The sequence below is a fragment of the Mastigoproctus giganteus genome, chromosome 9 (genome assembly GCF_048544385.1).
Source record: "Mastigoproctus giganteus isolate SK-2022 chromosome 9, ASM4854438v1, whole genome shotgun sequence".
Lineage (NCBI taxonomy): Eukaryota > Metazoa > Arthropoda > Arachnida > Uropygi > Thelyphonidae > Mastigoproctus > Mastigoproctus giganteus.
In genome coordinates, this window is record NC_143583.1 from 24,951,009 (window position 1) to 24,975,275 (window position 24,267).

The 24,267-nt window shown below is 37.8% G+C and overlaps 1 protein-coding gene across 3 annotated transcripts in view; it reads left to right on the forward strand.

Annotated features, from left to right (window-relative positions):
- The window catches only part of LOC150080107 (protein capicua homolog), a 357,037-nt gene that overhangs the window by 79,252 nt on the left and 253,518 nt on the right, over nucleotides 1-24,267 (forward strand). For all 3 annotated transcript variants that reach the window (XM_090381551.1, XM_090381553.1, XM_090381554.1), the window contains 2 exons: nucleotides 6,499-6,657; nucleotides 11,512-11,654. In XM_090381551.1, coding sequence (XP_090237677.1) covers nucleotides 6,499-6,657; nucleotides 11,512-11,654 — 302 coding nt within the window. The remainder of the gene's footprint in view (nucleotides 1-6,498; nucleotides 6,658-11,511; nucleotides 11,655-24,267) is intronic.

Consider the following 24,267-nt stretch of genomic DNA (forward strand, 5'->3'; position numbering starts at 1 on the left):
CATTGTAGCAACTTGCCCTTAATGCCATACTGTTCCAGAAATTGGAACAGTATGGTATTAAGGTCACTTGAACAAATTTCTACAGCAGTCTTCCATGTGCAACAGTAACAAAAGCTTTCCTGAAATCCAAGTATATGACATCAAAATTATTTTTTGCATCCAATTCCTTTGTGACCACATCATAGTATCCAATCAAATTGGTCAAATAAGACTTCCCCTTAACAAACCCATGCTGTGTCTGAATTATTACTGCTGTCTTGTCTAGATGATCCTGCAATGCTTCTTTAACCAGTGACTCCATTATTTTCCCTGTAACAGAAGTCAAATTAACGTCTGTAATTACTTGTGTCACCCTTCAATCCCCCAAAGGAGGTGGCAAAGGAAGTAAGCAAACCCTTAGCCATAATTATGAGAGCATCCTTGGATTCCGGAGAAGTCCCCATGCACATCTCTAGTTCATGGGGACTTCTCCTGAATCCAAGGATGCTCTCATAATTATGGCTAAGGGTTTGCTTACTTCCTTTGCCACCTCCTTTAATATAACTGGATAGATTCCATCTACCCCAGGTGTCTTTCTTATGTTTAACTTCAATTTCTTCTCCACTTTGCTCTCAGTTACTACAAAATCATTAAGCAACCTGTTACAGTTTGATAAATTTCTGGCATTTTCCTCCCCTCCTCATGTGTGAATGTAGATGCAAAATACTCATTTAGTTTGGCAGCTATCTGAGAATGATCTGAAGTGAACCATTGATATGAAGTGAACCAATCTGATTCATCCTCATCCTTTTAGAGTTTATATAAGTTAAGAAGTTTTTGCATCCTTTTTCAAAGATTTCTTGTAATCTGCCTTCGGTTGCCTAACCTACTTTGTGACTTGATTACAGACTAGCATCTACTAATGAAAGTGTTTATCAATCCTTTTTTATAGTTTCCGAGCATTTGCCCTATATACTTTTAGAGAGAATTTAATTATATAAAACCTATACTATAAAAAATTTAAGCGCAAAGGCCTCATGCTACAAGGTAGAAGGACTAACATGTAGGTTAGTGCAAAAGCATCATTTTAACTTAGCCATCTACCAAAGTAGTTATTTAAATTAATTAATTAAATTGGCATCATTTTGGTTATATCTCATATTGTGAATGCCTTCACAGCGAGTTGCCATGGTATTGTACTACCTCGAATAAATAACACTTCACCAGTGGAGAAGACTACTGTTATTTATTCTCAGCAGATACCACCACCCAGATGGCACCATTTCAAAGCTCGTTGGCTTCTCTTCGGTGGGTGGGCAGGTACTCTGGTGTTGCAATAGTGACAACCCCATTATGAAGTATAACTTACAATATGAGAGATGCCTGATAGTGTGCAGTGATATAGACTATAAAATATTTAAGGGCAAAGATCTCATGCTACGAGGTACAATACCATAGCAACTCATTGTGAAGGCATTCACAATATGAAATATAACCAAAACAATGCCAATTTCATTAAATAATTTAACTACTTTGGTAGATGGCTACGTTAAAATGATGCTTTTGCACTAACCTACATGTTAATAAAACCTATACTTATTCACAACCAATACCTTAAAATCATAATTAATAAAACCATCAGGAAGACTGTTGAAAACTTTAATGTGCCTTCCCTCCCCAAGACGGTGTCTTTAGACTGGCCCCCACTTTGTATTTCCCTTCTATCTAGGCAGAAGATAAGCCATTAATGGGCTCAACAAAAAACATAATTTTAAAGTCTGATCTAATGTTATCAAAAACCATAAATTCTTAACTCCTTCCCCCTAATGATGAGATATGTAGTATAAATTTGACTGCAGCTGTGGCAAGTATTACATAGGTCAAACATTCAGGAAACTACAAAAAAGAATTGAACACCACACATTAGTGAGGTAACAGCCCTTAGCCCAAAAGTGACATAGCATATAAGTTAAGAATCCAGCTTCCAGTTATAATATTATAAAAATTACATGGTTACTTGGAAGTATTTTATGTTTTTGGGTTTGGTTTCAGAAGACCTTTCCTTTTCGGTTTTCAGAAGACCTTTCCTTCCAAACTCAAAAGTCTTAAATGTTACTCACCTTCAAAAAAAGGAGAAAAAAAACTTCCTTAAGGCTTGCCACATTAGTAATAATAATAATGGCAAATGTTGCAAGAAAACAAGCATGTAGCATCAGCAAAAAAAAAACCGTTCCTGCATCACCTGTCCATCTACTCTAATAATTTCTCTAATTTTACTTAATTTTCTTCAAACTACCCATGTTTACAACACCAGATGGAAGTTTGTTCCAACAATCAACTACCAGCTAACTGAAGGCAAATTCCACACATCTATCCTGCAACCATCCTTCCTCAATTTAAATTTATGCCTACCCCTTGTGTGTTGTCTGAGAAAGAGGAAGGATACCATCAGTTCTTATGAATTTTTACTAATTTCCCCACAGATGAAGAAAAAACATTGTTTTGAAATGGTTTTTCTGTAATGTACAGTGATTAATTAATTAAATATTTAAGCTATAAAATATCAATAGTGTAGTGTATATTTTAATCAAATTGGTTAGTAATTAATATTTTAATCACATTAGTTCTGTATACATAACTCTGTCCTTCAACCATATTATTTTGACTTTTTGCTATGTTGAATTAGTAACAACAGTGAATCCAGAAAAATGGTGGAACCAGACTATTTACTTTTATGCTGTTATCAGTCAGCAGAAAAGTATGGAATATTGGAATTGAGTTTACTGATTTGAAACCCATTGCAGCCTGTGTGTGTGTGTGTGTGTGTGTGTGTGTGTGTGTGTGTGTGTGTGTGTGTGTGTGTGTGTGTGTGTGTGTGTTGGAGGTTTGAGATATGTTATTCCTGACTAAACTCAAATGTCTGAGGATGTTTACTTGCAAACCATTGTAGATTTTTTTTTTTTTTCTTTTTCCTGCTGCCTAAAAATGCATTTTTAGGCAGCAGGTAAAAGTTCATTCAGTATTTTCAGAATCATATATTACACACAAAAAAAAGTGCATTGTTAACTGTTCGGTGATATGGATCAGTCCTTTTTGATTAATTGTAGCACTGTCATTCTTCATTGTACATAAAAATTCTTTCAACTAGTCGGACTCATGCCACAACAGAATGCTGCTGATGGTAACTTGCACATTGGTGAGAGTCATAGATATCACAAAGATTAATTATGACTTCCTGATGAATTTTAAGCTGGTACACTAGAAAGAATAAATTGGATGAAAAAGATTAGAATTAAAGAGGCTTGCCTTCATCAGAGCATTTACAAAATTTTAAACTGAAAAGAGGTGAAAAACCTAGCACATGTATCAAAAAATTTAAATTAAAAATGAAAATTATTCTTAGAATGGTATTAACATGAACTTCAGTGTTTCTTCGGTGTAGTTTTAATTTTTAGTCTGCATCATTGATTGTTTTAGAATTGAAGAAGTATGGCTAACAAATAATAAGATAACAAGTATAGTCTCATTAGTGTATTTTATACATCACATGTCTCTGCTTGCATAAAATTTTTGGATGCATCTGCTGTGAAAAAAAAAAGAAAAATAAAATATTTAGAAAATACTTTTCATACAATTGCCTTTATGAATATTTCAAATATATGCTCTGTGACATTGAGATTGCAGCATCTAGAAAGAATAATTGGAGGTACATGCAAATCAGCAGGCAGATGAATTGTGCTGAGATATAAAAATGATTAAAATATGGGACAGAAGCTTCTGTCTCAAAGGAACCAACTTCAGAGTGCAAGGAGATTGTAGAGAATGCTGAGACATTTTGCTCAACACACAATATCAGAAACCCAGTTATTTGACAGAGGGAGGGTTATCATCCTTTGAGAGGATGGATAGTCACTTTGTCATGTAGCAGAATGTGTGGGCTGTGACAATACTACAATGTAGATGTAACATTGGCTGTGGGAAGGTATTTGACTGCTCATCAAATGGGTAGTGGAGCATGATGGAAGACTACAGAATGTGGGAGGATTGTCTTCTCTGTTGACAGGTTTATAGCAACAGCAAAAATACCTACAGCCATGCTGGCTAGCATCCAACATGTGACATAATCTGGCTATAACCCGATCACCTATCAAACCATTGCATGCTGACTGGCAGAAAGAGTCACCATGCATACTGGCCTTGTCAATTACCCCTGCTCACTGCCCATTGTCAACACCCGGAATGTTGCTGCACACAGGTCACCAAGGATACAGAATGGCATTGAGTGTTCTTCAGCAATGAATCTTGCTTCTGCTTGGGGCCTGATGATTACTGCATACATGTATGGTGATGACATGGTAAATGAAATGATCCTAGAGCCATCATTGAATTCCATATAGCACACCCTGCTGTTGTTATGGTGTGGGGGAGCAGTCAGTTTTGATAATAGTTGTTGGTGTTTTTCAAGCAGTCTGATTGCTTGCTGCTGTGTTTCAGATTCTAGAGTCGCTTTCTCCATTCTAACTTGATGTACTTGATGTCATTTTATAGCAGGTCAATTCCCAAACACATACCGCAGAGGTTTCCTCCAAGTGTCTTTATGGTGTAGATGTATTGTCTTGGCTAACCCGATTTTCTCTCCCATTGAGCATTTGTGCCATGATTAGACACCAATTACAGAGCTACCCACAGCCAGCACAGGCCACAGATGTTCTGCAGGACTATGCAAGAGGCTTGGGGGAAAATATCACAGGAGGCCATTCAGCACCTGTACTACTCATTGCAGCATATTTAGTTTTACAGCATATTTATCTGTCCGTTGTAATTATCATTTTGGGTCATTAAATGTGTTTGCACACCCATTAGCATCTGCAACTTTTATCATGTGTTCCTTAACTCCTTAGCGATCATTACTGTAATTATCTGCTCTGTATTCCTATTCCTTCAGGATGTTGAAATTTTGATGTCACAGAGTGTATATTATACATAATGCATTGTGCACTTGTTCATGCAAAATATAAATTTTCACTGTTTAATATTTTATATTCAATTAAATGAATGTGACTGTAAAATGAGAATGAGGAGAATGGAATGATTTTATTTATTATTACATAGTATGAATCAGAGCTGAAATACTCAATATGTTCTACGTTGATAATAATATTAGTAAATTAATAAGAGGAGTTTACCTCAATATAGTACGTGGAACACTTCCGTATGATACCCTCCAGAAATTAAAACGGAAAAAACGAAAAAATCGACAACTTACCGGTACATTAAAGTAAAATATAAATAATTAAATAATCAATTTAACACAATTCAAAATCAATTCAAAACAATTAAAATTCAAATTAACGCAATTAAAAGATTCTAACGAAAAAATTCAAAACGATTTTCCTTCCTTCTATCCCAGTTATTATTACAGATTTATTATTACAGAAATTGAATAATTCAGTTCAGTGCCAGATTGGGGCTCTGGTTCATATATTTTTAGAGGCCCCAAAAATAAGGTTGTGGAGATCCCTAGAACACAGTAATTACATTTTACCAGCCCTCCCTCCCCCTCAGTGATGTTAGGGATCCTGGAGCAACTGTGCCACCACACCTCCATAAATTTGACCTTAGGGATGGCAAGGAGAGCACGTGTGATCATAGATTATAAAGAGGATTTTTTTTCCTTTTCTATATAATTAAATTAAATTAAATGTTAAAAATCCATGTACCATTATCTGTAGTGGAGTATAAAAGGATTCCCCCCCCACTCTTGTATGCCCTTGATTCAGTCATGGCACCTAAGGTTTGCAGATTCTAGATCTGGAATAAATTTCTGAGACCTGAATATATTATAGTTAGTGAATATTATATTTCTGAAAAAAAAAAAAAAAAAAAAATATATATATTTAGTTAATAGGTGCAGCCATGAGGGGGACAAAATCCCCCCCAAGACTGCACCTTTTAACATATTATATTATATGATTGTAATCTCATGCACTGGTTCTTTTAAAAGCTACCAGTGGAATGTGCAACTCCCTTTCTCCACAACAAAACTTCTCAGTACTCCATCCTATATACTTCCATCAATTCTCTTCTATTTCAGGTCCTTAATCCTCCCCTTCCCCAATGTTGATAAGAACAGATGATACTGTCAAACTAAATTGCTTCCACTAAATGGACATCATGAATTTTTAGTCCCTTTTGTCATGAATGTTAAAAGAAATAATAATAATATAAATGAGTTCTCTTAGATTTTTTGTGGCACATTCCAAAAATAGCACCAGATTTTCATTTGAGGTGTGTTGATAGTAAAGCTTTGTACATTGGATGAAAATGGCTTTCATATATAAGCATGGGTCTGTGTGCATGTGCACTTGTCTATTGGTAATTGTGCCAGTTCTGCTTACAGTCAAATTTGTTATATCTATCTGTTATGATGTGCATGACACTGATGATTGTTTTAAGTAAAGATGTTAAAAAAAAAAAAAAGTTGCATATGTGGAATAATTGTTCTTAATTTTTGTTCAGTGTGGAGTGATGCTCAACCAATTCCAGTGTTCCAGTGGCATTCTTTAGTTCCTTTTCTTACCACTCATTCTAATCCTCCTAATGGAACAGTTCCATCAATAGGAAATAAAACTAGTCAACCTTCAAGTTCACAGCCTGAGACAAATACTAAGGAAGCAGGTGAGTTTTATTTTTTTATTTTTTTTATAAGCTTCTGTTTCTTTCAGTAAGATATTTACTGACAATATCTTCAGTCCTTCAGTTTATTGAAAAATGTAAAACTAAATGTATTTCATTGGCCTTACATAAAATTAAAACTTTAACTGATTTTTATAATTGATTTTCAAACAATTGCATATAAAGATTAAATAAGAACAGTGATGACTGGTTTCTACAGTGTTGCAAACAAAAAGGTCAGAAAATTCTTACTCTTGAATTCTGATTGGTGTGATGAACGGGAGATGTTAACGAGTTGCTGTTTGCACTGGAGTCTGATGTTCCCTTCATCACTAGCCATGCCAAGAATTTAGACAGAGGAGAGAGTGGGCACACTGCTTGCTTAGTATTTTGTATCTGGAGTTTTTACTCAATTGATGCTTGGATAAGACTAGAGGTGTAGTGAGCTGGTGCAATGCACTTGTGGGGGTTCTAAATTCTCCTGACACATATCAAATCAATAAAATTAATGAAGGGAGAGAAAAATCAAATTTTGAACTGGACCTCACAAGAGTTTATTGCACCACTTGTTAAGACTAATCTCTTTTAGTAGGTGGAGAATAGCCTCTAGTTATGGGGTGGAAGCCTGTTTCCTGTGGAAGAACAAGGTGAAGGGGGAAGATAATGCCTGTATTTGCATTGGTGGTCCATTACCTAAATTTTATGAATTTTAACCCTTAATTAAGAATCCCTTAGATTTCGTATAACAGAATCTGCTACATCCAGTTCCTGGAAGAGCCATGTTCAGTGGGTCAATGATGAGCTTCAGTGTTGAGTGTATGTTCACACATCCTTCTACTTGAAGCCTTTTAAATCCTTGTAACATGGTGGTCATGGTGGTGGTGGCAGCGGTACTCAAATAGTACCAAAAGCAGTGTGGTGGGTCTGAAAAGTGACCAACTTTCCAAACTGAGTGTTTGTTATTGTCAATGATATTCTATCATATGAAATCACTACATGGGTGGGATTAACTTTTCATAAACAAACTGGCATTCTGGATAATAACATCACATTCTCCATAGAAAAAGAAAATAACAGAACACTGTCTTTCCTAAACATCACAGCTAATGTTGCTAACTGTCAGCCTAGTGCATCAGTTTTCAGAAAACCCACTGATGCTCTCTTATAGTGTTTATCTCTGGGCATACAAGACAGGAGGGGGGGATGGATTATGCTCTTAGTTAAGAAGCATATTACATCTAAGGCAATGCATCCAGTTGACATGGGTGACCCATGCAATGTTGAGACAGTTTTCTGTGACATAAGCACTGGGAACACAAAAATGAGAGTAGGAATGTATATGCCTAATGACTGTGTTGAGTACAGTGAACAGTTATACAGAGTAATAGAGTGGGCCAGTAAATCAGAACATCTTATAATGGCGGATTTTAACTTTCCAGAAATTGACTGGAACTTGTGGGTTGGTTGCTCACACACTAGGAAGACTTTTATAGATTTATTGAATGGCTGTTTTCTATAGCAGCATGTTCGAGAGGCAGCAAGTGGAAGCAGTATTCTTGATCTATGCATTGAGACCAAATGATGATGTTACTAACAGCAAATTCTAAATGGGAATCATTCACACAAGTAATTTTATAAACTAAACTTTTCATACCAACTAAGAAATACTGTTAGCATTAGTAGAGGCATATGATGTAAGAAAGCAAGCTTATGCAGCATCAGCCAAAAAAAAAAAAAAAAAAAACCCACATCCATTTCACTCCTCCGTTCATTCGAAATACCTGTCCAGCTGAGCCTTAAATTTATTTAGGCTATCAACTTCCGCAACAAGAGATGGAAGTCTGTTCCACCAACCAATTACCCGCTGGCTAAAGGCAAATTTCCACACATCTATCCTACGTCTGTCTTTCCTCAATCTGAATTTATGCCATCTCAGGTGATTATTCTGAGCAAGAGGAAGAATCTCATCGGCATTGAGCATGCTCAAACCATTCAAAGCTTTATACACCTCTATCAGATCACCTCACCGGTGCCTAGTCTCCAGACACTGTAATTTGCAAAACTTAAGCCTTTCTTCGTAAGAGCAATCCTTTGTTCCATTCACTAATCTTGTTGCCCTTCTCTGTACTCGTTCCAGCAGCTCTACATCCTTCTTGAAATGAGGCCTCCAGACCTGTATACACTACTCAAGGTGTGGCCTGACCGTTGCCTTATACAAGGGAATAATCACCTCCTTATCCTTGCTGGAAAAATTCCTGTATATCATTGACAAGACACCATGAGCTATTCTTGCAGCCCGTCTGCACTACTCAGAGAACTTCATATCTGCCTGCACAATTACCCCCAGGTCCTTTTCATTCTCTACCATTGTCAGTGTAGTACCACAGAGTTGATATGTTGCTCTGGGGTTGCTGTTTCCCATATGTAGTACTTTACATTTGTTAATGTTAAACTTCATTTGCCACCTTTCAGCCCATCTGCTCAACCTTTCCAGATCCTGTTGCAGCAGCATAGCGTCAGTAGTGTCCTTAACAACCCTATCAACCTTTGTATAGTCTGCAAACTTGGACATTAAGCTTGATATACCATCATCAATATCATTTATAAATACAGAAAACAATAATGGACCCTACACTGAACCCTGAGGGACTCCAGTAATAACATTAGTCCACGATGAGCAGTGTCCACTGATTACCACTCTCTGTCTTCTCCCCCTCAACCATCCCTTTATCCATAGCAGCAATTTGCCTCCAATACCACACTGCTCCAATTTGTGCAGCAGTCTTCCATGTGCAACAGTATCAAAAGCCTTTCTGAGATCCAAATATATAATATCAAAGTTATTCCCTGCATCCAGTTATTTTGTGACTGCATCATAGTATCCAATCAAATTGGTCAGGCAAGACTTCCCCTTAAAACCATGCTGTGTCTGAGCTGTTCAAGGCTTAGGCCTAAATTGATGTTAGGTGAATTGATGAGACTTGTGGCAGAGAAGAAAAATACATTGGATGCATATGAAATACCAGGTGATACAGAAGCCAGTGGTAGATATAAACTCTTAGCCATAATTATGAGAGTATCTTTGGATTCGGAGGAGATCCATCTGGACTAGAGATGTGTAAATGTTATCATAATTCGCAAAGGGGATCAAAAGGTGACATGAGTAATTACTGACTTGTTAGCTTAAACTTCTGTTCCAGGAAAAATAATGGAGTTACTGTTTAAAGAGGTAATGCAGAATTATCTAGACATGAATACAATTATACTGCAATCACAGTATGCTGAGGGGCAGTCTGTCCCACCAATCTGAATGGATAACTATGATGCAGTAATAAAGCAAGTGAATGCAAAAAAACTTTTGGTTTCATATACTTGAATTTCAGGAAAGCTTTTGATAATGTTGCACATAATTGAGTGCTGTATAAATTAGAGCACTGTGGCATTAAGGGTAAGTTATTGCTATGGATAAATGGATAGTTGAGAAGGGAAGACAGAGATTGGTTATTAATGGACACTGCTCTTTGTGGACTAAATTTATTAAGTTCCCTGGGGACACCACTAATAACATTCAGTGCTGGGCCCATTGTTATTTTCTATGTTTATTAATGATATTGATAAAGGTATATCAAGCTTAATGTCTAAGGTTGCAGATGATATAAAGGTTGGCAGAATGGTTAACAACAGCAATCAGGGTAAGCTACTGCAACAAAACCTAAAAAAAAAAAAAAAAAATGAGGTAGATTGGATGGGAAGAGGAAATTATGCAGGAATTAAAAGGAAAGCACAAGATAGAAAAGAATGGCATCAGTGGAGCCCTGAACCCACCTGGGGACAGGGAACTTGAAGAAGAAGAATTGATGAAGGTATATCTGGCTTATTGTCGAAGGTTGCAGATGATAGAAAGGTTGGCAGAGTGGTTAATGACAGTAATCAGCAAAAGTATAGGTCGTACATAATTGTCCAAAACATTTAAGTAGGTTCATAGACATAGTTTTGGGTACTGTCACTGACAGATGAAGTTTGAGTCACCTGAAACAGCTCTATACCATCAGATCACTTCTACTAAACTTCACAATCGAAATGTTATATTTCAGCAGGAAGAAAGATCTGTCAGTCTTGAGTTTATGAATGTATGATAAAAGCTTGCAAGCATTGGTTTGCATAGGTGACCATGATATTAGGCTTATGTGCAGCTGCCGTGTTATTGAACTCAAGGCTAGCAGCTTCATCCTATTGGACCTGTACCATGATGTTTTGTTCAAACATGTGAAGCATGAACTGCCCTATTTATAGCTCATTGAGCATATTCTGTAAATTTGTGAAGCTGTACAGACCTCTCTCTCTCTCTACATTGAAGTGTTACCTGTGGTCTTTCATTTTTTATAAAATCCAAAATTTTAATAAGTGAGCTGCATTTATGAGCACAAAATGGTTATGGATGTTCACATCAAACCACCATCCCACGTTGATAGTAAGTTCAAATCCCCACCCACACTCTTCTAACATACTTCTGCTGCACAGGCAGATCCACTAGATTTATATTAATATATCTAAGCCAATACATATGTGGGGAATTTCTGGTACAGTACACAATATTCATGGAGGTTTATCTGAATACGTTTTGTTGTATTGTGTGTGTGCGTGTGCGTGCATGCGTGTGCGTACATGCACGCTCCAATTAATTGCCAGAACTGCATTAGTACTCATTTAAATGTCAAATGCACGTTAATTGCATTATACTCATTTAAATGTTAAATGCACGTTAATTGCATTAGTACTCATTTTAAAAAAAAATTAATTCCCTACTTTATCACTTTCAATTTAAACTAAAAGGTTCGCGTTTTTTTCTTACGATAGTTTCTGTACTTCCTGAAGAGGATGGGGATGATGATGTGTTTTTAGCAGCTGTGGACACAGCACCTACAGTTGGTTCACCAGCTAAACGAAGGACACAGTCACTTGGTGCTCTTCCTAAAGATGATTCTAAAAGTCCAAAAAAGGTACATTATTATCTTTTTTTTTTTACTATAAAATATCAGTGACACCATAGTGAACTCATAATGAAAAACTACATAAGTAGTGTAAAGGCATTGATTTGATTGTATCTCATATTGTGACTACCTTCACAACAAGTTACCATGTATTGCACTACCTCGAATTAGTTATGCTTCACGAATAGAAAAGACTATTGTTACTTATTCTCAGTGGGCACCACTACCCAGACAGCACTGTTTCAAGGCTTGTTGGCCTATTGTCGGTGGGTGGGCAGGTACCCTGGTGTTGCAATCATGCCAACCCAGTTGTGAAGTTATTTCCACAATATGAGAGATGGCAAAAGGTGTGCAAGATAAAATAAATAAAATATAAATGCTCAAGGCATAATATATTATTCATTTAAAATACACTATAAAATATCGGTGTATTATATTGCACACCTTTTGCCATCTCTCATATTGTGGAAATAACTTCACTAAAAGAGAAGACTATTGTTACTTATTCTCAGTGGGCACCACCATCCAGGTGGCACCGTTTCAAGGCTTGTTGGTCTATCATCAGTGGGTGGGACAATCAAATCGATGCCTTTGCTCTACTTATGTAGTTTTTCATTATGAGTTCACTATTGTGTATTTACACTGATATTTAAAAGTGTATTTTAAATTCATAATATATTATGCCTTGAGCATTTATATTTTATTTAAGTATTATCTTGCACACTGTTTGGTCTCTCTCATATTGGGAAATAACTTCACAACTGGGTTGGCATGATTGCAACACCATGGTACCTGCCCACCTGCCAACAAGCCTTGAAATGATGCAGTCTGGTTAGTGGTGCCCACTGAGAATGAGTAACAGTAGTCTTCTCTATTAGTGAACTGTTACTTATTTGAGGTAGTGCAATGCTGATGCTACGAGGCAATGTTAGGTGGATCCAAAAACTGCTAGCTTGGGGGGGGGGATTCACAAATTAATAGGTTAACAGTAGCCACAGGCAGAGGTGGAAATTATTCTTGCACTGCTTCTATTTGAAAGAGCAGCAGCCTGGAAAGCAAGTTCCTGGAGATTTTAGGAACTGCTGAGAGTCACGAAACAAGTAAATACATGAGCTGTGTTAGAGTAACTAAGAGTAAGAACAAGTGCATGTATACTTGCACATACACCAATGCTAGGAGTATAGTAAATAAATTTGATGAATTTGACAAGGCATCAAAGGCAGTTATGCTGTTAGTTAAGAAACACATAAAATCTAAGGAAGTGCATCCAATTGATGTTGGTGGACAATGCAGTGTTGAGTGTGTTTGGTGTGAAATAAGCACTGGCAAAGGAAAAATGAGAGTAGGTGTGTGTTATAGGCCTAATGAATCTGATGAGTATAATGAGCAATTGTGCAGAGAAATAGAGTGGACCAGTAAATCAGAATGTCTTATAATGGGGGATTTTAACTTCCCAGATATCGACTAGAACTTGTGGGTTGTTCACTTGCACACTATCAAGGCTTTTTTTGTGTTGGATGATTGTTTTCTACAGCAGCATGTTAGAGAGGCAACTAGAGGGAGTAACAATCTTGATCTGATTGTCGGCAATGATTATTCATGCATTAAAAATTTACAGTTAAAGCAACCACTAGGTAGCAGTGATCACAGTGTACTGATGTTGGATTTACTTAAGGATGTAACTATTATCAGGGTGAAAGGAAAGGTTTTTGCTTTTGTAAAGGTGACTACATTGGTCTCAGAGATTTTTTAAGTTCTATACAGTGGGACCAACTGATGATGTTACCAACAGCAAATTCTAAATGGGAAGCATTCAAGGAAGTAATCTTGGAAGCTACTAGGCTTTTTGTTACTGTTCTATGTTCAGACCCATATGGTTGTCAGATGAATTAATGAGACTCATGGCAGAGAAGAAAAATGCATGGGATGCATACAAATTATCAGGTGACACAGAAGCCTATGGTAGTAGTAGTGATAGAGGCATGTGATGCAAGAAAGCAAGCATATGAGCTATGTAGCATCAGCTCATACGCTTTATCTACCAAAAAAAAAGAGCAATTTCACACAACCATTCCCTCTAAAAATCTGTCCGGTTCCTCCTTGAATTTATTTAAGCTGTCAACTTCCACAACGTCAAATGGACGTTTGCTCCAGCAATTAACCACCCACTGGCTAAAGGCAAATTTCCCCCATATCTATTCTATGACTGTCTTTTCTCAATTTGAATTTATGCCTCCTCAGGTTTGTAATCTGAGCAAGCGGAAGAATCCCATCAGAAATCAGCATTCTCAACCGATTCAAGGCCTTATACACCTCAATCAGATCATCTTGCAGGTACCTAGTCTCTAGCAACTGCACTTTGCAGAACTTAAGCCTTTCTTGCTAAGAGGACCCCTTTGTTCCCCTCATCAATCTTGTTGCCCTTCTCTGTACACGCTCAAGCAACTCTACATCCTTCCTAAAATGAGGCCTCCAGATCTGTACACAGTACTCAAAGTGTGGCCTGACCATTGCCTTATACAAAGAGATGATTACCTCCTTTTGAACAATTATACAGAGAAATAGAGTGGGCTAGTAAATCAGAATGTCTTCTGATTTACTGAACAAGTTTTCTGAGCAACGCAGACAGACTGCAAGAGAAGGTCATGGGGTTTTGTCAATGATATATAGGAATTAGCGTTCTGATGGAAGAATCCCATCAGAACGCTAAGTTCTGATGGGATTCTTCCACTTGCTCAGATTATGAACCTAAGAGGGCACAAACTTAAATTGAGGAAAGACAGTTGTAGAATAGATGTGCGGAAATTTGCCTTTAGCCAGCGGGTGGTTAGTTGCTGGAACAAACTTCCATCTGTCATTGTGGAAGATGATAGGTTAAATAAATTCAAGGAGTAACTGGACAAACATTTAGAGGGAATGGTTTTGTGAATTACTATTTTCCCTGCTAGCAAAATTCCTGCATATCATTGACAATACCCCACGACCTGATTTGACATCCTGCCTGAATTTCAAAGAAAACTTCGTATCTGCCTGCACAATCACTCCCAGGTCTTTTTCATTTTCTACCGCCCTAAGTGTAGTACCATACAGTTGGTACGTTCCTCTGGGGTTACTTCTATCCATATGCAGTACTTGGCATTTGTCAATGTTAAACTTCAGTTGCCACTTCTCAGCCCATCTGCCTAAATTTTCTAGATCCTGTTGCAGAAGCACACTGCCATTACTGTCATTAACAACCCTGCCAACCTTTGTATCATCTGCAAACTTCGACACTAATCCTGATATACCTTTATCAATATCATTGATAAATATACAAAATAACAGTAGGCCCAACACTGAACCCTGTGGGACTCCACTAATAACATTAGTCCACGAAAATCAGCGTCCATTGATTACCACTCTCTGTCTTCTCCCACTTAACAACCCTTTTATCCATTGTAGCAACTTATCCTTAATACCATACTGCTCCAATTTGTACAGTAATCTTCCATGTGCAACGGTGTCAAAAGCTTTCCTGAAATCCAAGAATATGATGTCAGGTTTATTTTTTGCATCTAGTTCCTTTGTAACCACATCATGTTATCCAGTCAAATTTGTTAGACAAGACTTCCTCTTAACAAACCATGCTGTGTCTTGTGAATTGGGGAAAGATTTGCTCATCTCCAGTCCATGGGAACTTCTCCTGATTCGAAGGGTGCTCTCATAATTATGACTAAGTGTTTGTTCATTTGATGCCTCCTTTAATATAACTGGATAGATCCCATCCACCCCAGGTGCCTTTCTTATGTTTAACTTCAACAATTTCTCCCCCACTTTGCTCTCAGTTATTACAAAATCATTAAGCACCCTGTTACAGTTTGATAAACTTTTGTAATTTTCCTCTTTTAGCATTAGCATTAGCAGAGGCATATGATGCAAGAAAGCAAGCTTATTCAGCATCAGCCAAAAAAAAAAAAAAAAACACAACCACTACTCCCATTACACCCTTCTGTTCGTTCGAAATACCTGTCCAGCTGAGCCTTAAATTTGTTTAGGCTATCAACTTCAACAACAAGTGATGGAAGTCTATTCCACAAACCAACTGCCCGCTGGCTAAAGGCAAATTTCCGCACATCTATCCGACATCCGTCCTTTCTCAATTTGAATTTATGCCCTCTCAGGTGATTATTCTGAGCAAGAGGAAGAATCCCATCGGCATTGAGCATGCTCAAGCCATTCAAAGCCTTATACACCTCTATCAGATCACCTCGCCGATGCCTAGTCTCCAGACTGTAATTTGCAAAACTTAAGCCTTTCTTCGTAAGAGCAACCCTTTGTTCCATTCACTAATCTTGTTGCCCTTCTCTGTACTCGTTCCAGCAGCTCTACATCCTTCTTGAAATGAGGCCTCCAGACCTGTATACAGTACTCAAGGTGTGGCCTGACCATTGCCTTATACAAGGGAATAATCACCTCCTTATCCTTGCTGGAAAAATTCCTGTATATCATTGACAAGACACCATGAGCTACTCTTGCAGCTCGTCTGCACTGCTCAGAGAATTTCATATCTGCCTGCACAATTATCCCCAGGTCCTTTTCATTCTCTACCACTGTCAGCGTAGTACCACAGAGTTGATACGTTGATCCGGGGTTACTGTTTCCCATATGTAGTACTTTACATTTGTCAATGTTAAACTTCATTTGCCGCCTCTCAGCCTATCTGCTCAACCTTTCCAGATCCTGTTGCAGCAGCATAGCATCAGTAGTGTCCTTAACAACCCTGCCAGGACACTACTGATGCTATGCTGATGCTCTTTCTTATGTTTAACTTCAACAATTTTGTCTGGTATATATAAGCTAGTTTGTAATCAAGTCACAAAGGACGTTAGGCAAGCAAAGGCAGATTATGAGAAATCTTTGGCAATGGATGCATAGAAAAACAGCAAAGACTTCTCTACTTATATAAACTCTAAAAGGAAGGGGATGAATCAGATTGATCCACTTGATTATCAGTAGTTCGACTGTAGATGACCATTCTCATATAGCTGCTAAAACTAAATGAGTGTTTTGCATCTACATTCACACATGAGGAGTTATTCAAGGAGGAGAGGGCCAGATGTTTATCAAACTCTAACAGGGAGTTAAATGATTTTGTAATAACTGAGAGCAAAGTGGAGGAGAAATTGTTGAAGCTAAACATAAGAAATGCACCTGGGGTGGATGAGATCTATCCAGTTATATTAAAGGAGGCAGCAAAGGAAGTAAGTCAGCCCTTAGCCATAATTATGAGAGCATCCTTGGACCCGGGGGAAGTCCCCATGGACTGGAGATGTGTAAATATATCCCCAATTCACAAAGGGGGGATTGAAGGGTGATACAAATAATTACAGACCTGTTAGTTTGACTTCTGTTTCAGGGAAAATAATGGTGTTACTGGTTAAACAAGCATTGCAGTATCATCTAGACAAGATAGCAGTAATAATTCAGACAGCATGAGTTTGTTAAGGGGAAGACTTGTGTGACCAATTTGATTGGATACTATGATGTGGTCACAAAGGAACTGGATGCAAAAAATAATTTTGATATCATATACTTGGATTTTAGGAAAGCTTTTGATACTTTTGGACATGGAAGGCTACTGTAAAAATTGGAGCAGTACGGCATTAAGGGCAAGTTGCTACAATGACTAATGTTATTATTGGTGTCCCCCAGGATTCAGTGTTCGGCCCATTATTGTTTTGTATATTTGTCAATTGATTAAGGTATATCAAGCTTAATGTCAAAGTTTGCAGATGATACAAAGGTTGAGAGGGTTGTTAATAACAGTAATGACAGTGTGTTGCTGCTGCAGCAGTATATGGAAAAGTTGGGCAGATGGGCTGAGAAGTGGCAACTGAAGTTTAACATTGACAAAAGCAAAGTACTGCATATGGGTAGTAGTAACTGCAGAGAAATGTACCAACTGGGCGGTGTTACACTCAGGGTAGTGGAGAATGAAAGAGACCTGGGGGTAATTGTGCAGTCAGATATGAAGTTTTCTGAGCAGTGCAGACAGGCTGCCAGAGTAGGTCATAGGGTCTTGTCAATGATATACAGGAATTTTGCCAGCACGGATAAGGAGGTGATTATCCCCTTGTATAAGGCAATGGTCAGGCCACACGTTGAGTACTGCTTACAGATCTGGAGGCCTCATTTTAGGAAGGATGTAGATTTGCTAGAATGATTACAGAGAAGGGCAACAAGACTGGTGAGGGGAACAAAGGGGTGCTCCTACGAAGAAAGGCTTAAGTTCTGCAAATTGCAACAGCTTCTGGAGACCAGGCACCAGCGAGGTGATTTGATTGAAGTGGATAAGGCTTTGAATGGATTGTGTCTTCTCTTTTAGTGAAATTATTTCCACAATATGAAAGATGGTGTGCAATATAATACTTAAATAAAATATAACTGCTCACATGGTAACTCGTCGTGAAGGTAGTCACAATATGAGATAGAATCAAATCGATACCTTTACACTACTTATGTGGGATTTCAGTATGAGTTCACTGTGGTGATACCAATATTTTCTAATGTATTTGAAACTCATAATATATTATCCCTTGAGAATTTATATTTTATTTAAGTATTATCTTTTATTTATAATATACTCAGTACTGCCACATGTGTTACTACATGTAGCCACAAAATAAAAAGACACAGGAACTCAAAACTCTGTGGGTTTATTCTTGAACACCCAACAAATGAAGCAACATAGCACTCATTAAAAATGCCCCCCTCCCCTGTTTTTTTACAGATGACCTCAAACGTTCCCGCTGTTCATCAATAGAAGTACACACACACAACATCCAGTGGGAAATTGTTCACAGCATGCTACAGTAATCTCTTCAGGCTCTCCAATATGGCATGCCTTTTACCACAGACCATCCCTTCCAAAACAGCCCACAAATGGTAATCAAGTGAATTAAGATCTGGACTGGCAGGAGGCCAATTGTCATGCTTCGTGAACTCAGGCACATTCTCCGTCAGCAATGTTTAGGTGATCTTTGGAAGATCCAGTGGTGACCATTGCAGAGAGTCTGATTGAGGGGTCTCACATGCTGCTCCAGAATATCATTCAGGTACACCCTTGTACTGGTTTTCACCCCCTGAACACCAAAATGCATCTTTGTTATTACACCTTTATAGGTGACTCCCCACCAAACTCTCACTGATGCTGGATGATGACCCCTTTCAACTCTTTTATTGGCCTGACATGCCTCTTCAGTGCTGTGGGCATACGCCTTGTCATTTTAATGGTTATAACTCTCCTCAATAGTAAAAATCTTTTCATCTTTGAAGAGTATCTGTCAGTGCTTACCATTTGCATACCACGCTGCAGTGCCTCTGATCTTTATTGCCCCCATAACCATCAGAGCTGGAGTTAGAAACTCCTGTTCTCTTGCGGTAGGCACTCATCCCTAGATCACTTTTGATTATGCGTGACATCGATCATGGTGATATTCCCATTTCTCTGGACATGATTTTCTGTTTTCGTAGGGGATTCCTATGAATTATGTTTTCCTCTGCCTTGATAGCTGCAGTGGTCCTCACAGTTCTTGGGAGGCCAGACTGGGACCTCTCATCAATTCTCTGTTGTTCATTGTACTTATCAATTGTCCTGTAGACAAATCTTTGGCTTATTCCAAGTGTGAAGTTCGAAAATTGTAGGCGCATCATGTCCTGCCTTATGAAGACCTATGACTGTAGTCCTGTTTTCTTTGTCTCCCCATTCCATTTTCACTGTCTTCTTTTACTAGTTGCTGATACCTGTTAAAGAAAACCATACGTTAGTACTACACATCATGCAAAACCCACAACTCTGTGATATCATTTTCTACAAATAATAATGCATATATCCAGTGAAATATTTTAATTGACTTTGGAGCTTTCGAGGCTGAATGTGCCTCTTTTTTTGTTGATAAAGAGGCACATTCAGCCTCAAAAAAGCTCAAAAGTCAATTAAAATATTTCACTGGATATATACATTATTATTTGTGTCTCTATGGATTCTAGTATAACAGGCCCATTCACTCTTATATCATTTTCTGTTTTTATGGGAGTCTTACTTTTGTGACAGTATTTATAACAGTACTGTGTAGAATAGTATTACTGATAGTATTTACTATACAGTGCATGGAAGCCATAGGCTTTTGTTGAACTGGCCAAAAAAAAACAGACAAAAAAAAAAAAAAAAAAAAGCAGATAAGAAAATAAAAACTTCCTACAAGTGAAAATTCCACCTTCATTAATTTTATCAACCCCTCTCAGAGCTTGTGAACCTCGATCAGGTCACCCCTGGGGTGCCTGGTTGCCAAACTCTGTAGCTCATATAATCAGAATCTTTCCTCATATGATTGCCATTTTTCCGATCTCACCATGTGAGTTAATATTAGTGTTAGTAATGGCCATATGGTGCATAAAAGCCTAAGGCTTATGCTGCACCAGACAGAAGAGAACAAAATAATGACAAAAAGAAAATTAAAAATAATAATAATAAAAGAAAAGGAATTAGACATCCCATGCATTTCCCTCCTCCATAGGTAACTATCCAGCTGACCTTTCAATTTCTCCAAACTGCCAGCCTTGACCACCTGTGTAGGTAACTTATTCCAGTAATTTATAACTTGCTGGCTAAAATAAAACTGCCTACAATCCCGTCTAAACATCTCACCCACCTTCCAGTTTGAGAAAACTTGCCCTGCACAAACAGTTTCAATTTCTCGAATATTCACTACCAATTCCACAAAGGTGTTTTCCCTTCTGCTTGGAAATTTGCAGATATCCAGTCAGTTCCTAAAAAGAATGACAAATCCCTCCCATCCAATTATTGTCCCACTGGACTTACTTCTACTCTTAGCATTAGCATTAGTAGAGGCATTTGATGCAAGAAAGCAAGCTTATGCAGCATCAGCCAAAAAAAAAAAAAAAAAAAACCCACTTCCACTTCACCCCTCTGTTCGTTCAAAATACCTGTCCAGCTGAGCCTTAAACTTATTTAGGCAATCAACCTCCACTACAAGGGATGGAAGTCTGTTCCACCAACCAACCACCCGCTGGCTAAAGGCAAATTTCCGCACGTCTATACTACATCTGTCGTTCCTCAATTTGAATTTATGCCCTCTCAGGTGATTTTTCTGAGCTAGAGGAAGAATCCCATCAGCATTGAGCATGCTCAAACCATTCAAGGCTTTATACACCTCTATCAGATCACCTCGCTGGTGCCTAGTCTCCAGACACTGTAATTTGCAAAACTTAAGCCTTTCTTCATAAGAGCACCCCTTTGTTCCATTCACTAATCTTGTTGCCCTTCTCTGTACTCGTTCCAGCAGCTCTACATCCTTCTTGAAATGAGGCCTCCAGACCTGTATACAGTACTCTAGGTGTGGCCTGACCATTGCCTTATACAATGGAATAATCACCTCCTTATCCCTGCTGGAAAAATTCCTGTATATCATTGACAATACTCCACGAGCTACTCTTGCAGCCCGTCTGCACTGCTCAGAGAACTTCATATCTGCCTGCACAACCACCCCCAAGTCCCTTTCATTCTCTACCACTGTCAGTGTAGTACCACAGAGTTGATACGTTGCTCTGGGGTTGCTGTTTCCCATGTGTAGTACTTTACATTTGTCAATGTTAAACTTCATTTGCCACCTCTCAGCCCATCCGCTCAACCTTTCCAGATCCTGTTGCAGTAGCATAGTGTCAGTAGTGTCCTTGACAACCCTGCCAACCTTTGTATCATCTGCAAACTTGGACATTAAGCTTGATATACCATCATCAATATCATTTGCAGTATCAAAAATTGATAAAATATATCCGAAAAAAGGTTTAAATTTGAAAAACTTCAAGCCACATCAATAATAATAAAAATTTGCATGTTAACTGCATATCATGAGGTGGTGAGATTTGAAAAAATTCGGGAATATATATGGACTGGGCGACGAATAACTTCTTCCCTCACTTTAGAGGGTTTAGATTAACAACAAACTGGAGAAACCTGAAAGGACTATTCCAACCCTTTTCCTGCTCATATCAAATACTGCTTGATTCCGCTCTACTGGTTCATAAATCTTCCCTCACCCCGCCCACAAGAGACGGTTTAGATGCAACCATGGTTCATTTACATGGAATTACAGCATATTAAAAAATATAGATTACTTCAAAGATTGTTTTTCTGCTCTTATTTGACTAGCAGAAGTTTAAGAGCTTTAACTCAACAAGAAGGCATTTTTCAACACGCTCCCGAAGTTTGGTGGTTTGGTGGAATTTATAAAGCTTTATAAAAGTTTTTTTTTTTTTTTTTGGCTGATGCTGCATAAGCTTGCTTTCTTGCATCATATGCCTCTACTAATGCTAATAAATCGAAAAATAAATCAAAAAAAGCAACAGATATCGTGGCAACAGAATGACAAATCAGACGCTTTCTTCAGGTAGACAGAAAGATTTAGAAGCATGTCTATCATGCATGGTTGGTTTTTTTTTTTTTGTTTGTTTTGTTTTGTTTTTTTGCCAGTGCAGCAAAAGCCTGTGGCTTCCTTGCACTACATGGCGAATACTATTACTATTTATAAATACAGAAAACAATAATGGACCCAACACTGAGGCCTGAGGGACTCCACTAATAACATTAGTCCACGATGAGCAGTGTCCATTGATTACCACTCTCTGTCTTCTCCCCCTCAACCCTTTCTAAAGTAATGGAGAAATCAATTCACCACCTACTCTTAAACTATCTAAAAACTTTCCAACTGATCAATGATCGCCAGTATGGATTCCATCAGCGTTGATCCACTAGTGTTATTCTGGCTTATGTTACCCATCTATGGACAAATTCAATGAAAATGTTTGGTGAAACTTAAGCAGTTGCTCTCGACATTTCAAAGGCTTTTGATGGCATAAAGGTCTTCTAAATAAACTTCCATCTTTATGGTTTGCCAACTGTTTTATGTAATTGGGTATCCAGTTTTCTCTCTGACCGCTCACTGCGGGGGATCCCTTCTGAAGCAGTCCATAGATGGCTCTCTATTTTCTAACTTCTCCACTAATGCAGGTGTTCCCCAAGGTTCAATTCTTCTTCCACTCTTTTTCTCTTGTATGTTAATGACCCACTTCCATTTACCAGAAATCCTATCCATAGTTTTGCTGATGATAGCACATTGCATTCCACCTTCCAGTTTTAGAAAACTTACCCTGCACAAACAGTTTCAATTTCTCGAATATTCACTACCAATTCCTTAAATGCCGATCTCCAGGTAATTTTACAGTGGGCCAAAGATAACTTAGTTGATTTCAATCCTTCTAAAACTCAGTCCTGTCTTAAACAGGACTTTTGCAAGACAGAACTAAAACTCAGTCCTGTCTTGCAAAAAGGATTCTTCTCTCCTATGTTTATCTTCGACAACACTCTGATTTATTGGCAAGATCATATATCTCTATTGGGAATTACTGTGACTTTTAATTTCTCTTGGCACAAGCACATTACAAATATTGCTTCCTCTGCATATAAAAAACTGCCTTTTCTATTTTGCTTTTGGTGTTTCTTTTCCTTCAAATAGCTGTTCACTCTGTACAAATCGAAAATTTTCCCTACCATGGAATATTGTTTCCACATCTGGGGTGGTGTTCCCAAGACCTCCCTCAGGCTTCTAGATTCCATTCAAAAGAGGGCAGTTAGGTTAATTAATGACTCCTCTCTAACAGACCACTCTGTTTCTGCTGCATGCTTTTTCTATAGATACTTCCATGGGTACTGTTCTTTTGAATTGGCTTCTATAATTCTCTCTCTCTCTCTCTCTCTCTCTCTCTCTCTCTCTCTCTCTCTCTCAGAGCAGTCCAAACATGTGCGGCAACCAGTCAGCAGCCTTTTTCTGTCCTACTTCAAACTCACAGAACTTATTTTCTTCTTCCTCATTTATTCGTCCAACTTCCATTTTCTGGAACAAACTTCCTTCATACATATTTTCTGAAAATTAGTGTAGAAAAATTCAAGTCTCACAACAAGTATCTTCTTTCATTTTCTCAACCTTCAGTAGGTGGATTTCAGCACACTGTCAATATTGGGTAGCTTGCTCTGAGTTGTGTTTTTTCAAAAAAACACAAAAAAAAAAACCAAACTTGAAGAAATGAAATGATATATTTCTTTTCTTCAAGAGAATTTTTTGTGAAAGGTTTAATTTAATTTGAATTTGTTGAGCACATGATTGTGCTGTGTAAGTCAGCATGGTGTGCTTAGTCAACTTCAGTAACCTGGTCATGGAACAGGATTTTACAGTAGCCAATACAAATAATTAATGAATAAATAAAGGAAAGAACTTTAAAATATGGTTTATTGCACTTCATACTGACACTATTAGTTGATTAATAAATAATTGTCTATTATATCAAAAAATAAATTAATCCTCAAAATTAGTACACTTCATTAATAGCATGCCTGCCAACTTTAGAAATCGAAAATGGAATCTTTCAGTTGAAATTCAACTTTAGCTGAATTTCTATTGAAAGCATGTTCCGTCATTCTACAAATGGTGTTCCCAGGCTTTTCTTCCAAATTAATGCAGGTTGTTCAGAGTGTCATTATGAAGTGTAATATTATGCACATATTATG